Below are 22609 nucleotides of genomic sequence, written 5' to 3' on the forward strand. Positions count from 1 at the left end.
CCTGACGGGTCTCTGTTTACTATAGCGTAACATTGTTTATGGAGGTAAAAACTGCAGGGGACCAAAACGGCATTTTGAAAAAGTGCAGGGGACATGTCCCCCGGTTCCCCCCCCCCAAAATTACGACCGTGTTTCTGCTGCAATGGCCAGAGCCAGCTAAAGATGAGTAGTCTGCTAATGTTACCTAAATGTGAGTCTACAACCATTGTAGCACCTCTGTGAGGTTGTACTTGCTAACGATAGCCTGCTTACATGCCAACACTGATAATGCTAACATGCCCTTGTTTTCTAAATAAACAGAAATTTTGACCGGAGCTGGATAGGTGCACATTGCTGGATTTTTTGCTAATTTAGCCGAAGCTGCTGTCTGCTGTGCCAGTCCGCTTTGTGTAACTCGAATCTCCACACTTATATAGTTTTAGTGCTGTACCAGTGCTAGAGATACATCCTTGATGCAGAGCAGAGGAGAGTGATGTAAACGTTCTAAGTTTTTATAGACTCCTGACTTTAGACCCTGCTCAAAGGTTATTGCCCAGAAATGTCTCGTGCACAAATGAGAAAATACAGGCGGAGGGCTGCAGGGCCATAAGTGATGACTGAGAGGGATTCTTTTTGTATGAGTCTATTGTTTTTAGGACATTTCTCTTCAGTATGCCTTTAAAGGGTCACCAAAGGTTTTACAACTCATCTTGAGTAGAACATGAATGAACCAGATTGTCTGTACATAGTTCTTGAGATATTTCGATATTGTCAATTGACTGACACTGACTAAAGAGAGGGAGGAAGAGGGATAATGGTAAAAAGGTTTAATCAGAGCTTTATCCAGCAAATTTAGGTATTTTGCCAAACAGGAACTGAATCCAGCTCCCAACCGTAAGCCTCCTGGTATTTTAGAAGATGTACACGACCTATACTATCACATTTTCTATTTTGGAATGAATGTCTCCTAATGTTTCTCCCAACGTGTGAATTTGATCACTGGTAGCCACAATAACTATCCATAATAACTGATTCAGCTTTGGTTCTGGGCCAAATCTTAACTATCAGAGCCATTGTCTTAGAAGCAGACTGTAATGAATGCAATGATACCAATGGTAAATACAGTTTAGATTGTTGTAAAAAGGTCTGAATATCTATTGTATACATCTAATGAAAATATAAATATATTGAACATGGTCATGTTCATGTGGATCCTTTTCATTTCATTTCCAGGGAAATGGAGGGAAGGAAAATCTGTAATATACCAATTCTACCTGCATTAACAGATTTTACAATATCGCCCAACGGTAGCTGAAGAAAATGAGAGCAAAAACAGAAAATCGCTTGGGCTTTTCTGATGAATGATTAGAAAAACACTATTTACAACACTTGCTTATCTACAACACAGAAATTGTGTCCCCAATAAGAACATGCACAAGTCAAGGACCTAAGCAAAACAAATGTTGATTTCTTTAAGTAATGTTTGACTTTTTAAACACACTTTCAAAAAACAGACCAATGTCAGATCTTCTGTCGTCGCCTTGGTACTCAGACTACGAGCATGTAGAAAGTAATAATATATACATTTAACGGAACAGATGATAATATTGTACATTTCAATAATATTCCCTGTTTGATTGAAGACTCAGACATTATAGTCTATATATAGGCAGAAATGATTTTCAAAGCAAACTCCTTAGGAAATTTACATAACTCTTCATAGGTTCTGACGAAAGATATTTCACTCTGCAAATGAATGACGTTATGTAGCTTATACGTACATCCACAAAACTGATAAGTTTTGCCAGTAATTACAATGATCTTGTTGAGTAAATTGACATTTTCTGCATGGATGTTGTTGAACGAGGCATCCGTGCAAGTCTGTATAAATGAGGTCCCTTAGAAAACTATTAACATCAGTTGTGTTGAGAATTACAAAACAGAAAAAGAGAACCCCCGACACTGTGATACTTCGCTCTGTACACGAACCGTCGCTGCTCTCCTGCTTTACACGCTAGTACAGTTTGGAATCTCCCTTGTGCTCTCGCAGGCATTTCCGACTCCCCCTAAAGCAGAAAAAAATTAAATAGAAGAAGAAAAACAAGCCAAGAACAAAGATAGTTAGTTCGACGTTGGTGCTTCATTGCCTGTAAAACAAATAACTTCTTTGACATTACCTCGTGGTAATTACTGAAATTCCAATGCGTTGTTTAATCAAAGGCTCTGGGACTGTTAAGTAGCATGAAAATTTGAAAATGACCCATTATGAAAATTTGTCTTTTTGATTATGATACTCTTACATTAATGAACGGGCACAGACAGAATTTTAACACAACATTAAAGCTTTTAAATGTATTATTTCTTTGTTGTATGTTACTGAGAGAAGCTATTGATATAAAGCACCACAGTGCATATTTGAATGACTGTCCGCTCACTGAGACTGTGCACTGCTGAGCTCAACAATCAATGCACAAATTAAAGGGCACCATAAAGGTCAGTTTATTGGTCAAGAGTATTACTTAGCCCACTGGTTCCTAACCTTTTTCTTTAAGGGACCCCTTTTTTTATCATTAATTAAATCGATGACCCATCACAAAGTAACACGTTTTATGAATATTTCATATTATATCCACTGCAGATTATTTCCTGCGAATATTTCATCAGTCAGAAACTTTTTACACAATTCTCTGTCTGTATTAGGTTTTTTTAAAACTATAACTAAACTATAAACACGTCTTCAAAGTTTAGATCTGAAAATGTTTAATTTGAGAAGGCTTCGCGACCCCCCATGAAGCTCTGGCGACCCCTATTGGGGGTCCCGACTTTTATAACCATACATTATGCCTTCTGTGGCTCTGGATGAGTTTTTCTAAAGTCGCAAAAAATAACCCTGATGATGTCACAGGGACTGTGATAAATGCAAAATCTAGATCTCATTAACTTAACTTACTAAACAAATATATCGTATTGCTTACAGTATCACAATATATCACAATTAGGAAGGTAATGCAACACCCGACTCTTGATGTAATACAATTAACAATACTGAAAAATTTATTTTTTCAGGATCTTTTTTTTTTTTTACAAAATGAGGTGTAAGGCAAATTATTACTGAAAAAAAAATGTTCTCAGGCAAAAATATATATTTTTATATATTTTCTTAATCAAATTAAAGAATCTCTTTTTTATTTTCGCATTTGGATATAAAATGTGCAAAACCTTTTGTGAAGATAAACTGCAATTTGTTACCATGACTGATATCACAATTAAGTTTTCATGTCACCGATTTGAATCGTAACACAATCGTATCGTGTCTTGTGATGTATCACAATATATTTATTCGTAACCCTTGTATCGTGATACGTATTGTATCACCAGATTAATGCCAATACACAGCCCTATGCACTACTAATGATCAAAAACTCCATAGGGTGCCTTTTTTTTTTATTTTTGGAGGAAAATAACAAATTTGTATCACTGTTCCCTCCTGACTGTGGAACAGTTCAACCCTCACAGAGATCTTTCTCTTCTTTGTCCATTTTTTAATTTTGTCATTTTCCTTTAAAATTGAGAGAACGCATTTCTTGATGCAATTACGTGATTGTATTTATTCTATTCTATCGAATGTGTATTATTACAACTATATAATTGTAATTTTAAATGATGTTAGTGTACAGTATTTTTTTTCTTCTTAGTATAGCACTCTGGTAGGCATTTATTTTGACATTTTTCTGTTCAGTATGAGCCACAACCACCATTGAGTCATGCTGCTACAGGAGTTTTACAAAGGACCGAATCTATTCTGTGGAGGAGTACATGTTGTATGCAAAATACAACATTGGACATTGAGCTGAATAAAAATACATTTTAAGCAGAAATTAAGCAGAATACAGAAGGCTCTACACTTATTCAGAATTCTAACACCTAGTTCAGAATCAGCTAGCTCTCCAAATTGGCGCACTACAGGAGCTTCATCTGTCCTATAAACTATCTTGGGGCCAAATAAATCCAGGAACTGCACTTGCCAAATTACCTGCACTGCTTCCTGGTGCTGAAGCTGCCATACAGACTCTGTGCATCATATAAGGTCAGAGTGAGCAGGGCTTGGCAAATTTGCTGTTGTTCGTGCTAGATTGAAATATTATTTTTAAACAAGTCATAGTCTGACCCAATAGTCAAGTGATTAAGGCCATTGCCTCTGTGCTCCTGCTGGACTATCCGATCCTGAGGCCCCATGCTTTAACATGTTGGTTTTATTAATTATTCATTGTTCTCTGTGCTGCAAGGCTTGCTGGAATCTATTCTTTACTATGTTAAAACCCTTCCAGGACTGTCTGTGCTCTGCAGCTCCCTCTGCTTTCCTCTGTCTGAATAATTAAAAATGCTAAGAGGAGATTAAGTTGCCAATTCTCTCTTTAAAAAATAATTCAAATTCAATAGCTAAAGTATGCCTGGGAGGGTTAATCTGCACACATTTATTCTGTGTATTACCATGTTGACTTTTATTCCAAAACCGTCTCCAAAACCAAAGAAACAAATGCTGTCTCAGATCAGGAGACCAAAATCCCTTTTAAGGAACTGTTTTTACAATGGACCTTTTTCTCAGCAGCCATTTTGACATGAAATAGTAGGATAAACACAGGTTTTACCAATGATACTAATTAGGGCTCTGTTCCATTTAGTGTAGCAGAGTGAGCCAACATACAATAGCAGCACCCTGACTCTGTTTAACCTGAATGGAACAGAACCATAAGTATCATTTGTAAAACCCGTGTTTACCCTACCCTACCCTGCCATTTTGACATGGAATATCCATGCTGTGAAAATGTCTGTTATCAGTGATGTCAGCAAGTAAAGATTTTGACTGATTCATCATTTAACCGCTATACGAAAGCTCTTCACTTACTTTTGACTCTGGCGTCCAGTTCCTTCTCCATGAGTTCTTTGGATGTGGAGAACTCACTCAGAGTGATTTTAGGCGTGGTTTCACCCTGGCCCACCGAGCCGATCATCTCCTGCTCCTTCTCCTGGTTCACCTCTGCGTATATGTTGATCCAGGGTATTTTTCTAAATGATTTGGAAAAAAAGTAGAACAAGCCTCAGAACAACGCTGGAACACCATCTCTGTGGAACATTGTTTTTTGTCACAAGTCATTATTTTTCCAACTGTGAAAGATGTAACTTTAAGATAAACCTTTTTTAACAACCTCTGCTAACCTCAAAGAAAAACCTTGTGCTATGGGCATGCCAACTTCAGCCTGTTGTTTTGTCTTTAATTCTACCCCAGTAACTAATTTAATGGCAAATTACAGTAACATTGGTATATTTTCCCATCTGCATTTATAACACATAATATACATCTTTATTTAGTCACTATCCAATTAATTTCCAATTACTATTAATTTTGGTTATTAATTGCTCTGTTTTGTCAACTGTGAGATTTCTTGAAAAATGCATCCTCTTTAGACTAATGGGAAAAAATTCACATCCATAATTAATGACAGCTTTCCCATTTCCCTCCGACTTTTCAAGAGAATCATTTTGACTATGAATAATTTATTCAGCAAATAACAGCCAAGGCACAGCAACTGCATATTAAACCATTTAATGGCAGTTTTCTCTGCATTTTATCACTGATTGGTGCGTATGCCTCATGCATTGGAATCCTGCTAGAAGTTTGTCTGCAACCTCGGCAGGGACTTGTCAAATGAGATTTCCAAACAGGACTGTGATTGATCGGTTCAGACTGTGCTCATCTGGTATCATCAATAATGGATAACATGGTAATAGATATATACTAGGGTTCTATATGATCGTGCTGTATGTGCAGCAGGTGGAAGTAATCACAAAGATTTGTACCTCTTGAATTTGTAGATGAGGAACACTGCAAGGCCCAGGAACACAACTGATAGGAGCATTAGCATGGCTGAGCTGCTGTGTCTGGGGTTGGAGTCCACCAAGGGTGCTGTGGGAGCAGGACAGAGGCAGGCGAGATTCTATTGTTGTTACATGTGCTTTAATGTTTGAACCTGCCCACACGAGCCATTTGGGTAAATCTGATACATTTATACACTGATGTAAATTCATATAAAGAGTCCCGGATAATAAGTAAACTTAAAGGTCCAGTGTGTAACATACATTTAGGAGGATCTAGTGTATAATAGAAAAGAAGAAAATAAAAATTGTTGTCTTTTTGCTACTTTAGAATAAGCAGTTTTTATCTACAAAGGAAGATTTGACATTGTTTAAAACATTTCTTTTTCACTGGTTTCTGTCAACATACAAATTGCAGTTTTTCTTATTTCCCTGACTGCACATTCACATCAGCTCTGCTTCTGAAATGATATAAAAAGCCATCAAATGCATCCCACTGCTGATTATGAGCACTGTATAGATACACAACAATGTGCATTATGAGATGATGCCCTTATTTTTTAATATCTCAAATGTCATAAGTTGTGGTAGCGTGAAATTGCTCTTTCTATTGCTGGGCAAAGGAGGTGACAGCAGCAGGTAATTCAGACATCTCAGGTGGATTGGAAATGGTTAAATGCACTTACATTTATCTCAAACGAGAACCCAACCAAACAAGCAATTACTATGATTAATGTCACAGCACATGCTTTTGCTCATATGGCGTCCACCTTAAACTCCTCTTATTATTTATCAGTTTCCAGTGTTGCTGTACTACTCCTAAAGCCCTTCATATCAGAGACGGCGGCGCGTATGCTGCTGACCTTTCTCAAGCAGCTTGAAGGCTTTTTAGACCTTTTCTTGGGAGGTGAAATATAAAGAGGGATCCAGCTGGGTACACCTCCAATGTCATCAGAGCGCAAAACACCACAGACTGTCACAGAGCAGCACATGCCAGGCTGTTAATACCTGGCACTTTGAGCTACAGACAACTCGTGGCTCTGTGCCTCCAGAGACTGTGCGCCTAATGAAACCAGCCAAGCAATGAATACAATGTAAGATCTGTCCAGCAGTGGGACACAAGTACCAAGGACTAAGCCAATAAAAAAAAGTAGAGTTTTCCAGACCAGGCGCGTTATTTACAATCAATCTGCCTCCATGAATTCAGCATCGATTTGATACTTATAACAGCAATTTGTTTTTTGGCAGGAGTGCATTTTAAATTTCTCAATTGTCAACCAACCCTCCCCTTTTCCAACAGATAAGAACCGAACAGTGTCGTTGACTCTTCAGTTCTGAATTCTGCCCCTGCCCTTAAATTGTACAGTGTTCTTTCTCAAGGACTAAATAATCAACATAATTATACTCAGTGTAACACTCATTTTGTGGTTGGATGGCTATAAAAGAAATAGAACAGATGTTCAGCTTTTGATGGCAGGCATAAAAGATCCCTAGTCTCAAGGAGCTCCACTTAAAATCAAACCCCGCCCATACTCCCCAGTGTTCTTTTTTCCTGGTATGGAGGTAGACTGACAGGAATTTTAATTGGCAGACCAAAGAAAAATTTGTGTTGTTGAAACATGGTTATTACAGTTCTATTTCTTGGCACTTCTCAATGAAAAATAGAAAATGCTATGGCATAATTAAATTACCCCTGCAAGTTAATATTATGGTTGATAACTTAATGGCAGTATTGAAAGCAGTGGAAATTAATGTTTCTTACCCAGTGTTAACTGTGTGTTGTACACAATCACCCGCACGCCAGGCTTCAGCTCGAATTCCACCAAATTTTGGTTCAGTGCACTTACAATTATATCCGATACCTGTTAAAACACATACAACATGGTGTTTTACATTCTAATAGAAGTTGCAGTCATAATTTTTTATGTATAGTATGGGCTCCAGCCCCGAATGTTTTCTCAAAATCACAGAATTGTTTAGACTTTTAAATAACTTGTCATGTGCACTAAGTCTCTCTCACTGGACCTGCAAATTAATTTAGCAAAAGTTATTTTACTGAGGAAGTATCACCATTTAATGGGTCTCTTCTGTGTGTCTGTCAGGGACTTTTTTGACTGGGGTGTCACAAGGGGGGCAATGACTTATGCAGGGGTGACATTAAGTATGTGTCTCAGCTTTCCAGTCATTCCCAATTCCAACACTGTAATGGACCCCAGTATACAGAAATATTCAAATACACAAGGCGAAAATAATTCATTTATACCACATGCAAAAAACTGCATGTGTCTTTCCCCAAACTACATGGGATTAGCATGAGGTGGGCATGTCTGCAAAAGGGAGACTTGTGGGTACCCATAGAATCCATTTTCATTCAGATATCTTGAGGTCAGAGGTCAAGGGACCCCTTTGAAAACGGCCATGAAAGTTTATTTTTGCCTAACTTTGGAATGTTATTCAGCCTCATTACCAACATTCTAGCATGACATTTGTGACGATGCATGACAATGGTCTTCAAGTTCTGGCTTTAACATGGTGCCCGCTACAGCCTGTGAAAGACCCTTTTTAGAGGGCAATTGTATATATACTATACACTATACACACTGGTGTTTTTGGGGGCTTGTTGTCTTGTGTTTTGAGAAAGCTAGATAACTATCTTATCGACTATGGACATAAAGTTTTTCACAAGGAGTCAACCTCAACTATTTCTGCCTCTTTTTACGCATCAGGAGCGTCAGGAGTGAATCATCCTCAACATTTGTTCTGTGATGTAGGCAATTGGAGAATAATTATATGCCGTAACTGGGGATAAAATAACCCCAACCCTTTTGGGTTTGGGCTCCGTCCCTCAAATATGGAGCATGGAGCATTCTATTTAATAAGATTTCAACAATGTGTGATGTAAAATCCAACCATAGTCACCCCCACCTGCTCTAGTTCGTCATCGCTCTTTTTCTTGCCCTCTGATTGGTTCTTGTGAGGCAACAGGAAGAGCTCAGCAGCTGTTGGAACTCCGGGGAACACGGCTACCAAGAGCTGCTCCTCTGGGAAGTCAGACACCTGTGACAAGGCAGAAATATTCTTTATTAGCTACCACACTGTGACAGTGATTATTACAAATAGCTCTGTCAGTTAAAAACATTCCCACAAAATCATACAGTTACATCGGTTCAGTCAGCCAGCTCGTGTGGAATGGATTATTTTGTGAATATAATGTATGCACTTTGCTGGGGAGTGACGAGTATCTGACCTTCCTACATGGAAGCACAGAGCTTGGCACAGCAGGGAGTGACAATGACTTTCTTACTAGAAGAACGTAGACTCAAGTACACCGTCATAATCAAAAGGGTGCCTGGATATACAGTATGTTGCAGTGTAAGTGTAGCCACAAACTTGCGTTTACTGTCTGAACCAGCTCTCAGCCAACAAAACAGGCTAGTTTATGTACAATGATTGTTACCAAACAGCCAATGCTAAATATATGCATTGCAGTAAGGCAGGGCTACACAATTGTATTAATATAGCACATTTAATTCCAAGTGAGCAACATGTGCTTTACATTAAAATTCAAGTATTAATACTATATTTTGAGAAAACGGCAGGATTCAATATAATGTTCAGTGAAAAGTTGCTTTTCAGTCTTAAGAGAGAACTTAATTATGTACTCAAACTCTTAGTCAAGATATAATTGCCTGCCTGTGAGCCCCTGCTGGAGGCTAAGTGGCTGTATACACTCAGCACTTAAGCTAGAAAAGCAGCAACAGTACAGGCATTGGTGAGAATCTTCTAGTAGCAGATTTATTCACTCTCCTCAGAAGTTTTTGTTGCATTAATGTTTTTCTTGTACCAATACGTGTAATTTATGTCATTTAAGTTTTTTAAATTGCATGTTTTTGTATTTTTCATGAACATATTTTAAGTTACTGCTTAAATAATACAAACTAAACAACAACAAGTCAAAGATGGCTTTGGCTACACTGTAAAACGGGATGAGTTAGTTTAACTCAAACAGTTTGAGAAAACCGATTGCTTTAAACCATTTATGTTTAATAACTCAAACAATTTAAGCGTGACTTTTTTTTTATTTGAGTAGAGGTAAGAATTTATTGTTAAGGTAACTTGGGTAAATTAAGTTAATTGTACCAATTACATTCAGTTAATTGAAGTTGAACTCATGCAGCATTTCTCCCAACTTATTTAAAATGTGTGAACAGGGTTTATCTGAATAAAGTAACTTAAATCTATTTTCTTTATACAAATATTACCACCAAGTTTTGTTTCACTAAAGCAAACTATTACATTATCTGTTAACACAGCTGATGCACAATAAAAACAGTTCATAATTGATAATCAAAATGGTAGCCAATTCATTTTCTGTGGGGTGTTTTATGTGACTAATATCAAATCTTTATACTCTGGGGAATCATTAAGAATTATTTAGATGCATACTTGGGCATGTGATGATTAATAAACAAAAAAAATGAAAAATCATAAGCTATATAGCATTGTAATGCATACATTTTTGTAATTATATAAAGGCAACTACAAGATAATGAGTCAATGGAACAAATTGGAATTGCCAGTACTTCAGATATTGCACACATTTAATTTGTTTCAACAATTTATATACAACAATAGTTAGAGGTAACTGATATAACAATACAACTACAGCAAAGAGTATTTTAGTGTGAGTTTTGGGGTGTGCCTTTTTAAGATATAAACTCTGAAACAAATGATGTAAATACATTGAAATATAATATGAACAAAATCATAAACCCGCTCTATACCCAACTGATTTTTCTTATTCAATTTTAAAGAGACATAACATTCACTAGTGCATTGGTGTTTTAATCAGCCCTCACTAACACCCTGGAACGCTGACATTCAGGGAAATATTTCCACTCACAACTACCGCCGCCGTTCTTCTCTATGGAGAGAGATGGAGAGGGGGAGAGATGGAAAGAAAGGGTGAAACACAAATAGCAACACAGAGAGAGATACAAAGGGACAGAGTGTCAAATCCATAACGACCTTTATGTGGAGGAATGTAAGAACACCCTACTTTTTCAAGTGTAACTTCTTGAAAAAGAGCAGGGAACACTATCGTACGTTTTTCTTTAACATGTCAGACAGTGTTGTATATGTACAGAAACTGCCTATAAAGTCAGTGGGTCCAGCCATGGCAGTTTAGCCTAAGCACTGTTGATACGAGGCTGGGTCTTGGGGCCCTGTGGATTTCTGACGGCACAGTCCGACTGGGCTTCCATAAGAGTGCTCAGTTGATGCAGGAATGCAACTCTGGCACATTTTACTGTGTAGAGATAACTGTGCAATTTGATATTCCTGTGATATCCACTTGGTTATGGTTATATATAGCTGCTGGTGGACTTCAATAATCAAACTTCTGACATAATAAGAGACAGGTTGTAAATCTAGGACACAGGACTTTGGTATCAAAAGTAGATGACTGCCTGTCTTTTGTTTTACTGTATTATATAAATGTTCAACGCGTTATTATCCCAGGTCATCCAATATTGAGACATTTGACATGCCCCTCGGCTTCTTATACAAACAGACAAGGTACCCTTTATTGTCTGTACGAGACACACCGGCTCGCTAGGAAACCTTTCTAACACATGCTTAACATTGATAAACAGTCACAGGTAAGCTAGATTTAGGCAACAAAGCTAATTGGTTAGACATCAGTTAACTGATGTTACATAACTTCAAAACAGTCAACATTGGATTTTGGTTTCACACGGGACATGAACAGCAGTCTCCTGGGTTAAAGTTTGATTGATCCAACCATCTACCCCAACCTCTTCCCTATATGTGGACTTTTATCGCTATTTATACTACATCACCTCTCTTCCAAAACACTTTCTGGCACCCCTTTGTATCTCATACAGATGCTAAAGGGGTACCGCTCCATGACTGGAGATGCTCCGCATGTTCTCCTACAAATTATATTTGTATATTATTCTGCTTTAGTGATAACAAGGTGACTTTTCACCCTGTTCTGATTTTAAATGTTCCTTGTCAATTAGAAAATTATCCTTTTCAATTGCTAAATAAACTTAGCTTGAAAATACAGCCACAAATGAACAAACTGAAAACACATTTTTCTTAGTTTAGTTTATCTTTTGGACAAACATGATTCTCACAGGACAGTGGCCTATGGGAAGTTTACAATTACTATATATAAATGTCCTGACAGTCTTCAGGCATCTATATTTGAGACAAACAAAATAGAACAATTTGGTGAAAGTTTTCTGGCTTCATCTCAGTTTCCGAGGATGGCAAAAGATTATTTTTCTTTCAATAAAAAAGGTGAAGACAAACAAATGCTTCTGTTTTTGTTTCTAGAAAAGCATTTTTTAAGCCTTTAGTTCTTAACCAGTTTATACAGGCAAGGCTGGTGATCACTCTTCATTTTAGAGCCTGTGATGTTTTTATGTTTTCTCAGTGGCCTGGGCGGACAATGGAGTGGGTATAGCCAAAGCGCATCAATTATCAAGCACAGAAATCACTATTTGAGTACCAAAGTAGTGGACAAATGATAACCGTGGGCATGACTTGCAATGAGAGAAGGGGCGGCCGAGGGGGAGATAAAGTGAACGGGAAGACAGAAGAGGCAATAGCCCCTGAAAAAAAATCAATACACTTTGACCATGTTTGTTCTCACTGCAATCAGTCATTAGTTTAAAAAGCTGGCTGGCTTCTTTAGAGTGATCCCTTTTGATGCTCTGCAAATTTACTACTGGATACAAAAATCAGCTTGGGATGGCAAACCGAACGAGAAGTTAGACAGTAAAAGACGAAGACGAGGTTACCTGCTGCACCTTTTATTTGAAGAAATGCTATTTGAAGAAGATAAGCTCTCAAGGGACGAGGGAGAAATGAAGCCGCATGCAAACTGAAAGGTATTACGCCTCAACAGATAGAGCACATAGTATTTATGCATACAAACCGCAGTCCTTCCTCTATATTCTAGTTCAAATTTAATTAGCAAATCACCATACAGAAATTACAGGTGAGGCTGATGGGAATGTCATCATTTTTGCAGGTATTTGATCATAAATCAACATATTGGACAAAAAAACTTTTGACCTGATGATGGCACTGGCTGAAAAGTCAAAGGTCCAGTGTGTACTAACGTCTGATCTTTGATCATATAAATCGATGCTAATGTTTACCCTAGCTGTGTTTTATGTGTTTATAACATAAATCCTAACATTAATTGAAATCCAAATTGTGTTTCACTTACTGTGAGGGGAATCTCTCAAAACCCAGTATGCATTCCTGTCATCTGAGACTAAGTTAATTATCAACTCTACATTTGTTGAATTGAAACAACAAGATGAAAATATCACATTACTGTGCATGATTTACCAAGCATCAGCTGGATGAGAAAGTATTCCGGTGCCTTTGGGGAAGCAATAAGAAGATGATAGCTTGATGGCTTGCATTAACCTTCAAGGGAAGCTATGGGGGAGTATGAACATTGTAAACTGTGTGAGTTTGAACTGATAAACGTTAAGGGAATATGAGAGGGAGGCAGCTGAAGATAGACAGAGTGGAATTAAATAACCTCCATTACTGAATGTGCATTCACGACCAGGAGAGGCAATGGCATCGAAATGAGCCTAGGTGAAGAGTGCAAAGTCATGACTTGAAAGATTTAGCAAGAGGGCTACACGGCACGGCACCTCAGTTAAATGGACCTTGACTTTAATTGCAAGTTGTTCCCTCTCTCATCTCCTGTTTTATTGTTGGGGAGTTGTTTACTATGTTGGGAAGCCATCAGTTGTGGACCGGCCCCCTGTCTCAAGCAGTTCTCAACCATAACAAAATAGGGAAAAATAACCTATCCTGTCACCGCTTGGACAATATGTCTGTCTGGAAATTAACTTTGTGTCAGCTCCGGCTTCCTAAACAGATCTAGAGCCCTTTCATATGGGTAGTGGCTGATTTCAAACTCTAACAGGATAATGTGAGAAGATGAATACAAACAAAAGTGACACATCAGCCACTATCCGCAAGTGTAATGTAATAAAAGAAACACATTGGAACTGTCACCGTTTTCACCCACTGTTCCATTTTAATACTTCACTTTAAGGGAGACTCTGTAAGGATGCTTACATACTGTAACCCCAGTTCTATGATGACTTGTAGCAGTGGCGCCTCCAAGGGGGAGCCAAAGGGAGCCAGGGGAAGCCATGGCACCTCTAGAACAATTGCCTGTCTCCCCCACTGCACCACCACAAGCTGCATAAGCATAATATGCTTCTGAGTAATGAGCACTGTATGCATAATTTCCTTCTGTCTGATATTTTACATTAGTCATTTAAATCATTAAATTAAATTGAATTAAATTATGTATAATTAAATCAATAATGTGGCCCTAATGTCCTCTATTGTTTATTGTGGCACTAAAACTCATGTATTCATGTGCATGTACCTCCAATTTAGAGGTCCAGTGTGTAACATTTAGGAGGATCTATTGGCAGAAAGGTATGTTTTTGTAGTATATAATCACCTGAAAATAAAAAACTGTTTTTTTTATTTTTGTCACATTACAATGAGCCTTTTACATCTACAGATGGCACAGGGTGCCTTCCGTGGATGAATGTTGAACCTCCATGGTTCTACAGTAGGCCAGAAGGGACAGACCAAACACTCTAGATGGGGCGCATCTCACGTCCACTGCAGTTTCTCCCTTGAGAAATGGAGGGTGAAGTGAGTGAGTTGCAATTTGAAACTACACTGCTAGATGGCACTAAATCCCACACACTGGACCTTTAAGTACACTGGGGTTCTCCCTATAAAATAGCCATTGTCAATATCCACTAATGGGCAAAGTAGGTGTGAGGGGAAAACACGATTCAGAATTAAGATTCTTGTTTTCTTTCATTTTGAATAAATTCACAAATTCTTGATCCTTGTACATTAGGGTTTCTCCTGTTACGGCTACAAAACAAAGAAGATAGAAGTCTGTGCCGAGAACACAGTCAAGTGTAGGTGGTGACTATGATGTAATGGAGGCGAAAAGTAGTTGAACCAGACAGCGTTTCTTTTCAGTCAAGGAAACTTGGCATTCCTCACAATAGCATTCAGTGTTTAGTATAATTATTTTCAAGCTGTTACTGTAGTGCACCGTGTGCTAATACACGAAAAGGCACATGATAAATGAGCTTTGGGCTACTACTGGTCCCTCATTTCTTTCCTTCTCTGTACATGTTGTACAGGACGTATTAATTAGTAACTAATACTTTTGGGATTTTCATTAAAGGATTCACAAATGTTCAAGTCTGTCTTAAAACAATATTCAGGTGCTCATGTAAACAGCAGGTCCTGCTTGCTGCAATCATTCCTCCATATTGTACTAGCCCTGAAGAGATTCATTGCAGAATCAATTTCAATGTAACTGATGGGGGACAAAACCCAGAGAGAACCCTGTTCTGTCTAAAAAATACATTCCACAGTTTATCTAAAGCTCTTCGTGTTACTGTCACTCCACTGCATCTCAGCAAGAAAAGGTTGTCAGGTGAACACAAAGGAGGGAATCTGAACTAAAAAGACTTTAATATTTGAATGTATTCGCTTGATTGGACTAACTACACCATATATCATGTAAGGAAACATGAATTGGAATAGTACATATAAAAGTGGATTTAACTGAGATTTGACTGTGAACGTTATTTCAATAAATCTAGGATCTCAGTTGTTCTGTCTGTGGGCAGTGCAATGGTCTTTCTGTGTGAGTTATAGCTTTTATGTGTTATACATGGGACGTGGGGGGGTCACCAACATGATTATTCAACTCTAAAAGAGAACCACTGGGTTAGGACACTACTTTAGTTTATATTGAGCTTTATGGTGATTTTATTGATTGCAGATTTGGGGTATTTTGCATGCATCAATAAACACTTTAGCCTGTGATGAAAACCATGCAAAGTATGCAGAAGATTAATTAAATTGACTTGAAACATATTCCTGTCTTCTGCAATAATGTGAACAACGCAGCCCCAAGACAAATGGTAACATATTGTCATACAAAAAAAAAACACTTGCGCAGATAAAACAGGTGGCAGTTTTTCAGAAAATCCTGGCACCAGTGAATGTTCTGCAGTCAGTGATTACAACACAAGGCCCTATTAGAATATAAATTTAAGGCACATGCTCGTTATTTCATCCACACACTAAAAGAGTTTGACTGAACTAACACTCAGAACAGTTTCCATGCCAATCTCTGTGATTGGTGAAGTACATAAGCCTTTAATGGCTCGGGAATGCATCAATAAGCCTGGTGATTAATTTAAGAGTGAAATTTACACCCTCAGTCGAGTGAGTTCAAACATAAACAAAACCAGTGTGTCCACAGGGTTGTTAATATTGATTCAGTCTAAATTTAGCAGAAACTTGTTACTTCTGTTCTTCAGCAACATATTTCTAATTAAAAAGTATCATATGGAAAAACTGAATCTTTTAGTTTTAGCAAATTTTCCACTTTAAGGGTCCAGTGTGTAACATTTGAGGATCTATTGGCAGAAATGGAATCTAATATTCATAATGTTTTCATTAGTTTATAATCACCCAAAAATAAGACTTGTTGTGTTTTCGTTTCAGTTTTTATCAACAGATGGAGTGGGTCCGCCATTTTGAACTGCCACGTTTCAACAGTAGGCCAGAACAGACAAACCAAACACTAGATAGGGTTTTTACATTTTTCAAGAGTTTCGCAGCCACCGTAGTTTCTCCTCTTCGCTTGTTTGAGTCGAGTGCCTTAAATTGATTGCAATCTGTAATCTCACCGCTAGATGCCACTAAATCCTACAATCTGGTCCTTTAAATGACATCACAGTCTAGGAAAAGAGACCTCAACTGGCTCAAAAGCATGGGCCTGTGCTCGGGTTATCTCGGTTATTCACAAGATCCCCCTTCACACATTTAAATATTCCTCCAAAAGCGCCCACCTGCAGCTCTGATACTCAATATGCTGGTAAGATGGCCAAGAGCACAGCACAACCAAATGTGGCCCGCTATTCATGAGCTGTGAATGGGGAGATGAGTAGCACTTAACAATGATGGGTGAGCTTCCCACACACTCTGAGAGCACTTGCACCCCTCCTACATTCAAGTACGCTAAGGCGCACACAAACGCAGACATGCACATTACACAGTGACAGGTATCGTCACTCGTAGGTCCCTAACAAGCCCCCGTGCTTGAAGTTTCTGGGATCCTTTCATTGGTGACTTTTAACGAATTGGCGCTCATGTAGCCGTCTTGGGAGAGAAGGAAAGCTAAGGCGTCTTCACACCTGTCTAATGATGAATCGTGGGGGTGGCCCGAGGGCGTTCTATTGCCGCACCAATGAGCCCAGAGCGCTGGGCAGCAAGGGTAATAGGGATACAGGAAATAATTGAGAAATAGCAGGGTGAGAAAGAAAATAGGAGATAAAAAGACAGGGAGGAAAGGAGCTGAAGACAGAAGGATGGGAGGAAGAGAGTGGGAAGGACAACGCAAATGAAAATCACTCACTTGGAGTAGAGCCTTCTTAATTACTCTCCCCACATCCTGTCTCCACTCGGGTATGTCGGGGTTGAACTCGTCCAGATTAGGGGAGAAAGATAAAAGTAGAGATTTGAAGAATTCTGTTGGGGAGAATATGGGGAGAATCAGCCATTAATTCACTCGGATCTGTGGGCATTATTGTCAGGGAGATGTGCCAACTGTCATTTTGCTCAAGTTCAGTTTCAGGTAGTTAACACTTGATGAAAAGAAGAGGGTTTCTCATATCCCCTGCACTTCCCTTTGGCTAAATGTACCAGATGCACTTCCAGATAATTAGAAAATGTCACTGCTTTACGCCAACCCATCCACTGGTAATAAATCATTGCATTTTACAGATACTTGCTGCCGGATCGTTTCATTTCAAATGAAGACGTATTCTTTAGAGGTTCTAACAGTAATGCGATATATTTTACTCAAGTAGGAGCGGTTTTATTTTAGAAACTTAGAATTACACACTGCAGAATCAGAATATGACACTAAAACGATGTATTCTGAAGTATTTAACTGATTTTCATAAAACTTTTTGAACATATTAAAAACTACAAAATGCCAGTTGGACAGACTTCAGGAAACAGTACACAGTTAACAAATACTGACCTTTGACTGCTATGGTCTTGGTGTCCTGCAGTATGGTGTTGGCTGCAGCTACTTGGACTGTGATGGTGTGCATTCCCTCAGTGGGGAAGGTGTAAGAGATGCTCCCGTCCAAGGTTATCACCGGCTGCAAGCACAAAAGATATGGTTTCTAAATGATGCCGCAGTTCTCAATCACATGGCGCGACTCTTCTCCAGCACACCATGATTCATTCACAGAGCATTTTCAGCTATCTTGCCTTCATTGGGGTGTTGTCCAACGCTGAGTCTGGTTTACTCATACAACAGTGGTGTGACTTACTGTATAGATTATCAAAAACATTGACGTGTTTGGGAGCAATAAGAAATTAAGGCAACGAGGGGTAGCCGGCAACGCCTCCACTGTTTTCAGGTTGGCGGCAGTGGCAAGAAGAGGGAGGCCGGCTGCCGCTCTCAGGAATGTGTTTTCAGAGTTGATCATATTTCAACTTGCTCATAACCATGGCAACAACAGAAGCCACAGTGATGGAAACAAGGAGCTGATTTTACAGGTGAACTACACAAAAACAGTTAATTAAGAGAACAGTGCGGGAGCAAAATCAGCTTCAGTTGGATTATCCACTCTGGCACAATAAACAACTTCTTGAAAGTAGTTAGAAAAACTTGCCATATTGGTTGTGCCAACCATTTCCTCTTTTTTAAGCTACCATACGCTCTATTTAGCTGCATGATTAGCTCATACTAGGTGGGTAGCAGCAGCCTGTGGTGTACAGGCTGGTAGCAAAGACCACTCGCAGCTCGAAAGCACCTTTAGTCATGATGAAAAACATAGAAGTATTAGGTTGAAAGTGTACAGTGTTCTAGAAGTCACATGACCGACTGAAGCAAACTGGATACAACCTCGCACACCACCCTGATGAAATCTATATAGTAGGGATTGTAAGCTTCACTGATTCACATGGGTGCACTTGCATTAAAGTCCAAGATGCAACCGCCACGTTTAAAAAAAGTTCCTCGTATATAATTTGCGATGTACTTGGGATGCATTGGATACATTTTTGTATCGGTATAACATGGGTTAAGTAATAATTTACTGATCCCCATAGGAAAATAAATTCTCTGCATTTAAGTACTAGGAGCAGTGGGTAGCCACTGTGCGGCACCCAGGGACCAACTCCAGATCTGAACCAGTGCCTTGGTCAAGGGCACTGACTGGAGAATTAACCTAATACATGTTTTGATGGAGGGGGGAAACCAGAGTACCAGTACCATACTGAACTGCATAGCATCATATTGTTTTGCATCGCATCATGTTGAATCAAATTGTGTCGTCTCGCACTGCACCTGCAGTATTATATTGCTAGTAGCGCCAAATGTATCTCTAATGTATCAGATCATCGGTTATGATCTCAATGCCTAAACAATAAGTAAGTCGATGCATTGCCAAGTGGCCTCAGTAATCGAGATGCACACCCTACAAGATAAAAAAGATTTCTTTAATAAAGAATGCTGTACTAGAGCAGTGGTTCCCAACCTGGGGGGTCGCGAGGCCTCCTTGATTTTTAGGGGTGTAAGAAAATTTTAAAATATACACAGTAGGCCTATATCTCAGCAATTTAGTTAATTTCTTAAGAAAATGAAAATAAAATGTAATGTTAGATCATTTAAATAGCATGCATGATTGTTAAAAAAATACATGAATACAACTATAGAACTGCGTAAAAGTTCCTAAAATTTAGAAAACTCATTTTGACCCAGTTTTCACGGAACTTCAAACTTCCTGCAGTTGTGTTCACTATTTGTACTGTACTGTTATTGTTATGCATTGAATATAGTGTGAAATATCTATAAAATGTGACAGTTGTGGGTCTCAAAGATAAAAGGGGGTCCCTGAAGGAAAAAGGTTGGGAACCACTGTACTAGAGATCTTGCTGTATGTTCTCAAAGTTAGATACACTTCTCAGGCGCATACTGTAAATTTCTGTATTAAAAAAATTTATGTAAATGATTTGCTTTTATACAGAATATACATTTAAATTACACAGATAAAAGCCAACACACAGTAGCATGCAACAGAAAGACTGAACTGCGTATTCATGAGCCTTGTCCTGGAGGAGTTACCTCAGTATTGTTGCCTAGCCACCAGAAGTAAGTGACAGTCCGTGAGTGGCTGGGTAAGACCACCGCTGTGATGTTCACCTCCTTGTTCCTTATGACCACGAAGGGAGCGAGAAGCTGGACATGCTCCACTGGACCTATGGACGAAACATCACAGAGGAGTTGATATCATGATATCAACATAATGAGGCCCACTTGATTTGTGCATGCTTTTGATTCATTTAGGAAAAAGCCAATTGGCAAGGGGTGTGAAGCTTGTTTGAGGGAGACAAATACTCAAAAACACCAACACTGTATGTTTCCTGTGCTCAGGCTTTCTCCCACAGTCCTCAAAGTCCTCAGGTGAAATGATAAATAGTCCAAAGGTTTGAAAGTGAGTCAGCCCTGTGATAAACTGCCGACCTGTCCATGATGTTTCCCTGCATCTAGCACATTCTAGAATAGGACCCCCCCTCCATAACCTAAACAGAATAAGTGAATATGAAAAATGGATAGCTGGATGGATGCAAACATTTTGGAAACAAATAAAGCATAAACTCCCAGAAATGATTTTCTCATATTGTTCCCAGATTGTTCCCAGCTGTGCATTAATATGAAATGATGGATGAAAATTCTTTCAGAATTGTCAAATGTACGGACACTTACTGTATTTTGGGCTTCACTAAATGTGACAGTCAGTGTCACATTCACTGTGAAAAATTATTATTGCTGGACAAATTAGACAGCTGGGGGCTTTTTATATCATTTAAAAGTGGATAAGAGCGGATACAGAAATAAAACGTGGTAACAAACATTAAATTGTACTGTGATGGAATTGTTCTTCACTTCGGAGCCTGATTTTCATACCACAATAAATGCAAAGTGAGTCAGACAGACTTTCCCAATTAGACTGTCTGAGCCTGGCAGAGATACTGACATTGCCAAATAGGTAAGACATACTGTATTCTGAGACATTTTAACAATGTGCATGTTGTGATGGCAGGAGATGAAAAGAAAAAGAAAAATGTTATCCTGTATGATCGTGTGACTTTTCTTTGTCTGAGATTCCACTTTGTTGTGACAGTACAATTATTATAAGTAACAATGGCAGTATGTTTTTTATCTTATATCTCATATATTGCAGAGAAAGTAATCCTCAAATGGAACTTTTTCTCACATTTTTTTTGTTTTTGGACAAATGAAAGCAGCCATTGCTTTCTCAGGGTGAAACAAGGTTTTTAAATTCAGTGCACATTTAAGCACATTTTGGTTTGACAAACTGATCAACTTGAACTGTTTTGTTTACCATTACCACAAAATACATATTGTTAATTACACTTTAATTGGGTCAGAGAGGGGGGTCAAACTCAAATGCTGTCTCATAAAAATTATATTTATAAACTACTAATTGGTCCCAAATATGTTTGGTCTAAATTATGTTCATTGGCAATAATTTTTACAATTCAGATAATATGACATAATACATGGTAGTCATTTTGTGTTTGGAGTAGGGGTATTTTGTTTTCATTTTGCTCTGAACAATCAGTTAAGTGACGTATCCATCCCACCAACGTCATTCTCAGTCAACGCAGAAGCTGTGGGAGCTAGTAGCAATTAACATTTTTCACAACAAACAATGAAAGAGTTTGCTGTTATTTCTGTAAGTTGACTAAAGGCATCCTGTAACCTATAGCTGTCTGGATCTCATCCACATGTCAAGCCATTTTTGTGGGTGCTTTTCTGTCACCATTATAGCTACTAGCTAGCTGTAGGGAGATGAGGCTGAGATTATTGGTCCTTCCTACAAAGCTACAATTGTTTTTTCTTCCAATTTTCCCCAGTGGCCACTCACGGTATTGCAGCAAAAAGGCATTTTCCTCATAGACCATCATTACAAAGGAGACGTCTGTAAAACTGTTGACAGGACACTTCCAACTGCAATGCCAATTATGACTCTTTTTAGTATTTATTTTTGGTCCATGGAGGTTGTTTATTTGTAAAACAGCCCATGAACCAAGAACAGTGAAATCGCAATGTGAAGTCTATGAGCCCAGTGGGTTGCATAACAAGGAAGTAAACCCTGAAGCTAGAAAACGTATGCACCACGGATGTATAAAGAGAACTTGATACAGCGTTGGAGGTGCAACCGTTATTCCTATGAAATCTGCTCAGTGGCTGCATGACGGCAAAAAAACCACATCCCCTGCAAAGAAATGACCCGGATGAATGCATCCCACCACACTCCGTTAACTTGAATGGGGATAAGTAATTTTGTCTTGCAAATATTCTATTTGGGAATAATATAAACTTAAGTTTTTGGGAGACATCATAGTTATTTCAGTCTATCTGCCAAATTACATTTGATTTATATGCCTGCCAAACAGCAAATTCATCCCCTGGAACTGATCACAAAAAAGTTGACTTGAGTAATTTCAAATCACAGATGATCAAATGATTTTCTGACAGAATAAAGTGGCGGGTCTGTTACTAAGGTAAAAGTGAAAATACGTTGAC

The 22609-nt window shown here is 38.5% G+C and overlaps 1 protein-coding gene across 1 annotated transcript in view; it reads right to left on the reverse strand.

Annotated features, from left to right (window-relative positions):
- Window positions 1-1343: 1343 nt before the first annotated feature.
- sorcs3 (sortilin related VPS10 domain containing receptor 3) overlaps window positions 1344-22609 on the reverse strand; it is a 219956-nt gene continuing 198690 nt past the window's right edge. The window contains exons 22-29 of the mRNA XM_035659531.1: window positions 20120-20253; window positions 18023-18146; window positions 17393-17505; window positions 8779-8910; window positions 7616-7715; window positions 5839-5944; window positions 4886-5046; window positions 1344-2045 (exon numbers count right to left, since the gene is read on the reverse strand). Coding sequence (XP_035515424.1) covers window positions 1987-2045; window positions 4886-5046; window positions 5839-5944; window positions 7616-7715; window positions 8779-8910; window positions 17393-17505; window positions 18023-18146; window positions 20120-20253 — 929 coding nt within the window. The 3' untranslated portion in view covers window positions 1344-1986. The remainder of the gene's footprint in view (window positions 2046-4885; window positions 5047-5838; window positions 5945-7615; window positions 7716-8778; window positions 8911-17392; window positions 17506-18022; window positions 18147-20119; window positions 20254-22609) is intronic.

This window comes from Morone saxatilis, unplaced genomic scaffold, assembly GCF_004916995.1.
Source record: "Morone saxatilis isolate NCDOM2014 unplaced genomic scaffold, NCSU_SB_2.0 Contig17, whole genome shotgun sequence".
Classification (NCBI taxonomy): Eukaryota; Metazoa; Chordata; class Actinopteri; family Moronidae; genus Morone; species Morone saxatilis.